At 47.1% G+C, this 9,590-nt stretch overlaps 1 protein-coding gene across 1 annotated transcript in view; it reads left to right on the forward strand.

The window, feature by feature from the left end:
* The window catches only part of LOC142583607 (uncharacterized), a 27,595-nt gene extending 18,893 nt beyond the window's left edge, over positions 1 to 8,702 (forward strand). The window contains exons 2-5 of the mRNA XM_075694097.1: positions 683 to 931; positions 1,124 to 1,390; positions 8,542 to 8,614; positions 8,661 to 8,702. Of these exons, the coding sequence (XP_075550212.1) occupies positions 683 to 931; positions 1,124 to 1,390; positions 8,542 to 8,614; positions 8,661 to 8,702 (631 nt within the window). The remainder of the gene's footprint in view (positions 1 to 682; positions 932 to 1,123; positions 1,391 to 8,541; positions 8,615 to 8,660) is intronic.
* The last annotated feature ends 888 nt before the right edge of the window (positions 8,703 to 9,590 follow it).

Below are 9,590 nucleotides of genomic sequence, written 5' to 3' on the forward strand. Positions count from 1 at the left end.
GTTTCGGCTCCCCTGACGGGAGCCTTGTTCACAATGAAATCAAGTACGTGCGATACAATGTTTATATGGCTTTAAAATATGATGTAAGCAGCGCGTGTAGATGGGGGGGAGGGTTCCGTCACTCCGGTTTAGGGTGCTATCTGTGATTTGGATTAGGAGGGATTCCAAGTGGTGTCTTGATGTCAAATTTCTCTCTTTTTCTAATATCTTGGCGTTATCCCAATCAATCCTGTGGCCCAAGTCATCTGCATGCTCTGCCAAGGCGTTTGAGGCGACTTTTCTCTTTTTGACATCGTTGATATGCTGCTTCAACCGCTGTTCGAAATTTTCTGTCTCGCCGATATATACGCAGGCGCAGTCTTCACATGGAATCCCATAGACGATGCCAGGAAACTTAGTCTTTGGAAGCTTGTCTTTCACGTTTACCAGCCGGTGGCGTAATTTTTGGGACGGTACGTGAGCAACCTGAACGTCATAGCCGCGTAGAACGCGGGCTAAGCCCTCGCTCACACCGGGCACATACGGTATGGGGGCGCGTTTTCTTGGGAGCACACAGTCAGGCCTTGAGTGCTGAGACAGATGGCGTTCCACCGAGTTCACAAACGACCTCGGGTAGCCACATGCGGAGAGATTACGGTGAACCTCTTGTAGGTCGGCAGCCCGGCTTTGTGGCGTTGTGCAGATACGCTTGCTTCTGCCGACAAGAGAGGCTACTACCAGAAAACAAGGCGATCAAGGACCTTCGCTCAAACCAAAATCTCGTCATCCTCCCGGCTGACAAGGGCAACGCCACGGTGCTACTCAACAGGACTGACTACCGTGACAAGATGTTGTCACTTCTTGCGGACGAGGCAACGTACAGTCGTCTGAAGAAGGATACCACGCTAAAGATACAGAGGGAGCTACAGAAGCTTCTTACGGATGTGTTCCAGTTTGTAGATCCAAGGCACAAAGGATTATACTTCTCCCTTCTGTGCACAAACGGTTCGGCGCCGGCGCTCTACGGTTTGCCAAAAATACATAAACCTAACGTCCCGATGCGACCAATTGTTGATTTTACTCGCTCTCCGCTTCATAAACTGTCCAAATACCTTCATAAGGTTCTTTCCCCTCTCGTTGGTAGAGGCAGCACGCACGTTCAACATTCTGAAGACTTCATAAACAAGATTCGTGATTTTACTCCCGACGATCAGGAAGTGCTTGTCTCGTTCGACGTCGTGTCGCTTTTTACAAGCGTTCCTATTCGACTCGCCGCGGAAACTTGCACCGCCGCTCTGGACGATGACCCTACCCTACCAGAAAGGACGCCCTTCGACGTTCCTGACTTGAAGAGGCTCCTCCTGTTCTGCCTGGAGAACACCTATTTCACTTTTGAAGGCACCTTCTACAGGCAAGTGCACGGGACACCGATGGGCGCATCCATTTCGGTTACTACTGCAAATTTAACTATGGAATGGCTTGAGCGTCGAGCACTCGCCTCTTTCAACTCGCCGCCCAGAGTCTTCCTACGTTACGTAGACGATGTGTTCTGCATAATTCAGCGAGAAGAAATTCCTTCATTTTTGTCACATTTAAACAGTATTGAAGCGTCTATCCAATTCACAGTCGAGGAAGAAAAAAAAAAAGAAGATGGCGAGCTTCCTTTTCTGGACGTCCTCGTAAAACGTGACAGGCGCAGTCTGGCATTTACCGTGTACAGAAAGACCACACACACAGGCAGGTATCTGCATTTTAATTCAGTACACCCGATGAACCAGAAGAGATCGGTAGTAGCCTCTCTTGTCGGCAGAACCAAGCGTATCTGCACAACGCCACAAAGCCGGGCTGCCGACCTACAAGAGGTTCACCGTAATCTCTCCGCATGTGGCTACCCGAGGTCGTTTGTGAACTCGGTGGAACGCCATCTGTCTCAGCCCTCAAGGCCTGACTGTGTGCTCCCAAGAAAACGCGCCCCCATACCGTATGTGCCCGGTGTGAGCGAGGGCTTAGCCCGCGTTCTACGCAGCTATGACGTTCAGGTAGCTCACGTACCGTCCCAAAAATTACGCCACCGGCTGGTAAACGTGAAAGACAAGCTTCCAAAGACTAAGTTTCCTGGCATCGTCTACGGGATTCCATGTGAAGACTGCGACTGCGTATATATCGGCGAGACAGGAAATTTCGAACAGCGGTTGAAGCAGCATATCAACGATGTCAAAAAGAGAAAAGTCGCCTCAAACGCCTTGGCAGAGCATGCAGATGACTTGGGCCACAGGATTGATTGGGATAACGCCAAGATATTAGAAAAAGAGAGAAATTTGACATCAAGACACCACTTGGAATCCCTCCTAATCCAAATCACAGATAGCACCCTCAACCGGAATGACGGAACCCTCCCCCCCATCTACACGCGCTACTTACATCATATTTTAAAGCCATATAAACATTGTATCGCACGTACTTGATTTCATTGTGAACAAGGCTCCCGTCAGGGGAGCCGAAACGTCTTTTCTTGTATTCATTCAGTGGTCGGTGTATCGGAAAGAAAAAGAAGCGTCGCACTAGGAACACGTTTTGACTAATGCACATTGAATGCGTGTTCCTCAGGAGAGAGAGCCTGTGAGGGGCGGAGGAACGACCTAGTTGGAGTCTTGTGCTTCCGCGTGCTCTTCTTTCGTCCTCTATCACGTCAAGAGAGAGGATAAGCCTCTATCGACGAAGTAAGGAGGCTTCCATGTGAATAAATTATTCATTCTTGCTTCCTCGGCTTCGCAAATTGTTGCGGCCTTCCGTGCCTCAGTAGGAAGTTGCCTTGTTGAACTCATGCACAGACGTATGGCTACCAGACGCTATTTACGCGCGGAACGGCTGGACGAAGTCTTTTTATGGCAGGGGGCCAGTGTCTATCGATATATTACAGAGAAAATTCAAGAGCAAAAAACGACGTGCGGTGCTCGTAACACGACTGCTTTCTATTACATTTTACAGGGTGTCTGCTATTCCTTTATTGTATTCAATTTATTATTAGTACTGGAAGTAGCCTTGAAATAAGCATGCCGGAAGGCCTCCAGCAACATTTTATTCTGATGAGTGCTACAATTTCACTCTTCTACTCTTGAAATGCCGCAGCAACTAGTGAAATTTGCAAATGGTTCAGAGCCTGCTATACAAATGCTCGCTCTTGCTCTTCAGTGCTTCCTTACGTAAGCGTAATGGAAACTCGTCCATGAAAGAAAAATATTGGCGCTTGAAGGGATTTGCACGCGAGGCGCAATGTCCTTTTAACAGGCATATATATTTTGCAAAAATGAAAAGAGACTGAAGCGAGCTTAACGGCAAAGAATATTGTTCAAGGGTATCATGCATTTTGCATCTGGCAATTAGGGTAATCGAGTACGCTTCTTTGACTTTCTATTTTCTTAGAAATATTGTGGCGAATTCTTATTCACAGGAAATAGCTGCGGCACGTCTGTAACCGTGAAATAAAGGATGAAAATGGGACGATGTGAGACCACCCGCCAGTGTATATATATATATATATATATATATATATATATATATATATATATATATATATATATATATATATATATATATATATATATATATATATATATATATTTATATATATACTACTTCCCCGGGTTCCCGCATTTGACAAACTTTTCTTTCCCACTTTGTCACTCCTATAGTGCTAACGCTATATAAAAATCACTCAGAGAAATTTAATGGAATTATAAATTACCCTTTAGGTTCTCTACTGCTGTATTTCACATACCGGGGAAGGATGCTTTTGCTTCTGGTGAAGCAATCTGATGTGGCTACGCTTACCAAGGTTTTAGTGGAGACTATATATTTATCGGGGTAATATGCGATAGGGTACGACATACCACATGTTGCTTCATGGTGCGCCACAGTCCAGTCAATAATTAATAGCCCGCTTCTAGAGCTAAGTGATGAATGACGCGTTGTACATTTCCATAGCAATATTTCTTCAGAAGTGAGTCTAAAGGGAAGCGATCAAAAGGTAACTCCGGTGAGAGTACGATACCAGTTGACTTTTCCATTCAGTTTGTCATTTACAGGCGTATTTTATTACTACAGGGAAGCTGTTTATGGCTAGGCTTCCGTGCATGCTTGTTGTCCGTGAACAAAACATATCAACATCAATGGCTCATACCCCCGTAAGCACTCACACCCCCGTAAGTACTCATATCCTCCGTAAGCAAGCGAACGAAATGGCATAGCCCCTTGAGGTATAGGTAACAAGCACTCAGCCAGGTGAAGCGAACAATGCTTACATTCGTTCTAATCGCGCATACACCATACAGTGTTAGCGTTCAATCCTATAGGCCTGCGTCAGCTCGGGGAAGGTGTGCATACTCTCTCTCGAGTCGTCCTGGTCCGATGCCGCCGCCGCCCTGCTGATTAGTCCTCGGGTGTGGACATTGGCAGCCTCGTTACCAGGGTTTCTCGAGTGCGCAGGCACCCAGATCAGCTCCACCTGACTGGGTAGTTCTGCAGAAAGGGAGTGTAAAATGGAATAGTCAGCGTCGTGGATCGTGCCTCTAGCAAAATTTATTATTGTGGTTTTGGTGTCAGAGAAGATGTACCACACATCAGTGTGGGTAGTGTGGCAGCAGCGGCTATTGCGGCCTGTTCTGTCGATCCTGAAGGGGGGGTGGGAGGGGGGCGGAGATGAGCGGATAGCCCGTGTGGTTCATAATCTCCATCGCAGCAGCCGTGCCCACTCAAGCCGCGCCCGCCCATACGGCGTGCTTCTCGGACCAGTAGTTGCGTTTTATATAAAGAAATATGTAGTCCCGCTGACCAATCGCTGGTAAACACCTCGCTGTCTACAGTGGAATCATGGTGCAGCACATGGCAAATGAAAATCAATGCGACAACAAACTGTAGCAATGACCGTAACGCGGAAACGACACCCTTTAAACAATCAGTATGTGATCGAAGGGCAAATTTTAGACCGCGTGACAAGCTATAAATATTTGAGCGTAGTTATCAGCTCGGACGTAAAGTGGAATGAGCACGTGTCACACATAGAAAAGAAAGCCATGCAGAAGCTTGGTTACTTGAGGCGTTGCTTAAGAAATTCACCCCTTGAGATAAAGCTAGTAGCTTACAAAACTTTCGTCCGACCGATTCCGAGTATGGGTCCGTCGTGTGGGATCCACATAACGATATTAACATAAAAAAGGTAGAAAAAATTCAGACAAAGGCGATAAGATTCAATTCCTTTAGCCTGTGTGTATCACCAAGTACTATGCTCGAAACAGCAGAACTAGTTACCCTACAAAAACGGAGATATAAAGAACGATTAAAGTAGATGTATCTGCTCTATCATGGAAAATTAGGCATCGACAAGGACGCGTATACCTAGCCTCTCGCTCGTCGATCAACTCGGTCTAGCCGTGCTAAGCAGCTTAAAATTACTACTGCAAAACAGAAGCGTTTAGAAACTCGTATTTTCCCCGAACCATTAAGGAATGGAATTGCGACACCTGCGACACCAGTGAATCATTCTCAACACTGCCTAAAGAAATTGTATAGGTGAGCGGGGTACAACACTGCCCTCCTTTCCTTTTTTCAATATTTTTTTGGCCTGTCCTTCCACGTAATTGAACGCACGTGCTTTCAGATGCGTCTGCCACTGCTACATATTTTTATGCACACTACTACATTATGTTTGTCTGATAGGATGTATGTTCTGAAATCGTTTGCCACGCTTTCTATACATATATTCTTCTAGTTTTGTTTTTCTGTCTCTTAAGTGTTCGTCAACTTAGCGTTAAGAGCAGTCTGCATTTTCTTCTTCTAGAATGGTTTTACATTGTTAGCCCTATATGCTACGTTTTCGAAAATGACACACTGTTCACATTTTCAAATTGAGTGCTATTTCATTTTACTTACGCTTCGCACCTTGTACTCAATATATTGTTCGTCACGTATATAACCACTCCTGCTTAAGGCCTCTAATCAGAGGCTTGCAGTAATCTTGAAATAAATAAACAAATAAATTTGTGGAGGGCGCGTGCGCGGGCCACTCTGCGTGCGGCGTGGGGATTGGGGTGTGTGTTGCATGGGAAAGGTTTGGTGATGAGGTTGATGCGTAGACGCATAGGGAGAGTGAGGCGCTGGGGATGATAGGCGGGTATTCGAATCTGAAGTCTATCTAGTATGTGTCTGTCTGTAGGGATTTTCGTGAGCCATAGGCATTGAGCCTGTCGGTTGGCTGCAACAATATCGTGTGTGGTTTTGTGAAGTCCTATTGCTCTAGGAGTTTATAGGTTTGTGTGTTGAACAAACCTCTAAACAGACGTATTGCCTGCGATGCCGCACCGATCCGGTACAACCAACCACCCAGCGGCATACGTGCATAGATTTGACATTAACGAATAATCTGTTTCAAGCACCGAATAGAGTAATGACCAAGGATCAAAACTATAAATGCGCGTGCGCACCATTTCGTCACGCAGACCACTGTGGGGTCTCTCACACCCGTACTCTTGGGACAAAGGAACGACAACACAGTAGTGCAAACAATCACAAGGGCATTTATTGCACCTTTCATAAATCAGTGCCTGCTAGCCGAGTTGCTATCCACAAAACATGCCGATGGGCGCGCGACAAATCTAGAAGTCTGATTCACCGCGACCGGAAGCGAGCGAATATGTTCGCCCCATGCTGGATCCCAAGGCCTGGTCGTTCGCGTGTATGGTCACGCGAATCGTGGCGCGTTCGAGGGCGGCCACGCGAGGCGGTCTCGCAGAAGCATGGGTCGGCGCGCACGCGGGAGACGTCCCCGCCGTGCGCCGACCCGCCGGGCAAGAGGGTCGCTGCACGTGCGGCACGACCGTCCCGCTTGCTGTCTCGAACCCAACAGCCCGAGCGAGCGCCTTGTCTCCCGACGCCCGAGTAACCCCGCAGCGGCGCGACGCTCGCGCCATCTCTCGCACCGCGCTTGTACCACTCCAAGCGCCGCGGGCGCCAGGCCATGCAGCGGGCGAAGCCGCCCTGCAGGAGACGAGCCATGCGGGAAAACTAGATCTCAGGGGAGGCGTGAGAGTCACGCATCCCCCCATCACCCATGAAGACAATAAATGAGTTCGTACCTTGGTTCAAAATTTTGTGTCACCCTTGTGTCGTGCGCTAAACTGCTTCGCTGATCACCCACCTTCACAAAATGGAATGGCTCATGAATTATTGAGTTATCAGACAGGTTTATTTATATCTAGTAGTAAGTGCTCTGTGCAGAAGAAAAACAGCAGTGCATGGCGATTTGCCAAGGTAAAGTCGTATTTTTATTTGTCTGATTCAACAGCATATGTTGCGGACAAAATATGTGGACTTTGACTTATATTAGGGTGCAGAGCAATTCAAATGAAATTCTGGGGTATTGTGTACCAAAACCAGAATCTGATTATGAAGAATGCCGTAGTAGGAGATTCCCGAATAATTTTCAGCACGTGCGGTTCTTTAACGTGCACCAAATTCACGGCAAGCTGGCGTTTTTCGCATGGCGGCATCACCGAAATGCGCCCGCCGCTGCCGAAATTTCATCGCGCGATCTCACGGCTAGCAGCGCAACGTCACAGGCTCTAATCCACTGCGGTGGGTTAAAGTTCAGACATGCGCTTATATTGAACAAGAAGACGAATTGAATTGTATGAGTTGGGCATCAACTCAAGCTCCTCAGTACGTTTCCGCCCAGAAAAGCGAAACGCGATCTGTCAAAAATTGTGAATATGGATAAACTTCTACACGCAGGAGGGCAGTGTAAATGAACAGTCAATAACCGTCTCCGTTGTCATCAACACGTTGATCATGACTTTATTCAAATGAACGACACCTTGAGCTTCATAACTGACCGGGCATTCCCAGTGCTGTCTATGAAGGCATGCTTCAAAACTCCACACCAACAGCAAGAAAGGAAGTTGATCTGTGGGCGATAATCTAAACGCCGTTAACGTTGTATTCTTCTCCTGTGATGGATCTTAATATGTGCTCCGCTCCCTATACACTGCCCCGGAAGTGCGCAAAAAGAGATTCCCGGTTGATGTCCAAGTACTCTTGCCCACCCCTTACACGGATTGCAGACATCTTCAGACGAGCAGTGGGGACGTGTGTGAACTGTGCGCCATTTTCCTCGCACTCTGTTGTCTGTATCCGCTATCGGCAGGATGAAAGAAACGAGCTCAATGTACTTTCTTGGCCCATTTCAGAAACGATTTGAATTTCCTCCCCTTTTCTTTTTCGCCGCATTGCCCCGCCCGCACTTTCATCTCACAAACCATCCGGCGTTCTTAAATGTAGCGCCAGCGTGGCAAACAACTCAGTGGTTCCGTTTCGAGCCCCATTCTTAGCGCATTTCTTATAACTTTCACACTCGCCAAGCTGCATTGAAATTGCTTTAGCTCGCCTTCCCAGTGCATTCCTTCTTCCTTACTCCTTATGTCGTGTCCAGACTCCGTGTTCTCTTCAGAGTCAACGTGCCGCCACTGTTCGCATACCTTTGATGCTCACTGAAAGTCTCTTTGTTCAAAGTTCGTGGTCGTCGTGGGACCAAATGGGTCGGAAGTGCTACTTTCATGTCCACGATGACTGCTACATGGGTCGTGTGAGTTTCATGAAGACACAACTTTCAAGGATCTTTTTTATTCCAGGCTCTGCCACCACCGGCAGCCGGCGCGTTCGTGGCTGTTTGAATTTTGACTGCGATTGCTTTCTATGAAACTCCATATATTTCTCGCACTGCTTTTCTACTCAGTGCCCTTTCAACCGCAACCTATGTCCCTCATTCTTCATCAAAAACACCGCAGTTTCTTCCCCTTGCGAACAAGAGACTCCTCTGACTGCTTTCATCTTCGTACATTCATTGTTTTTAAATGATGTGACATAGAGCGAAATATTTTTGCTAAGTTTCTGCGTGATTCCGTAGCGCGAATGTCTTTGTTCAGAAACCACATAAATATGCAAAGCACGTTTAGTGAAAGGTACCTGTTGGGCTTAGTGTTCCACTGTTCTATTCATACCGACGTCAATGTGCCTTCTCTTGTGTATTTTTTTTTTCGTTCATCTTACGACTTGTGGCGCCTCCAATTTGTTTTGAGCTTCTTTCTCCTCTTTGTTCAGTTTGACATACCACTGGTGTGCATGGTTGTAAAGCCAACTGTGCAGTCTTTACTGAATTTGCGCAAGATTTATACGACAGCACGATATAGCACAAAGCAAAGAGAGTGCGCGGCCAGTGCATAGTGCAATGGCCGCGCACTATGCTCTTTATTCCCGTGAACCCGGCGATCATTTTTCGGTGCCTCAACAGGCAAGTCCTCTCTTCATTACTCGAGAGAATCGCACCAAATGAGAATAAAGACGTGCGAATAAACTCGCGGAAGAATGTTTTGGCAGTTGATGTCTTATATCGCAGCGCCCTGCAAGACCTACGTAATATAACTGAGATCGACAACGTAAAGGTGCAATCAATGATCCACACAGGCGGCGACGGTACTGCGGGCGTGATTTATGCCGTCGACGTTGCCATCCCGAATGACAACTTGCCATTCAAGCCAACGACAGAAGGCACTTTCATTACG

The sequence above is a fragment of the Dermacentor variabilis genome, chromosome 5, assembly GCF_050947875.1.
Source record: "Dermacentor variabilis isolate Ectoservices chromosome 5, ASM5094787v1, whole genome shotgun sequence".
Lineage (NCBI taxonomy): Eukaryota > Metazoa > Arthropoda > Arachnida > Ixodida > Ixodidae > Dermacentor > Dermacentor variabilis.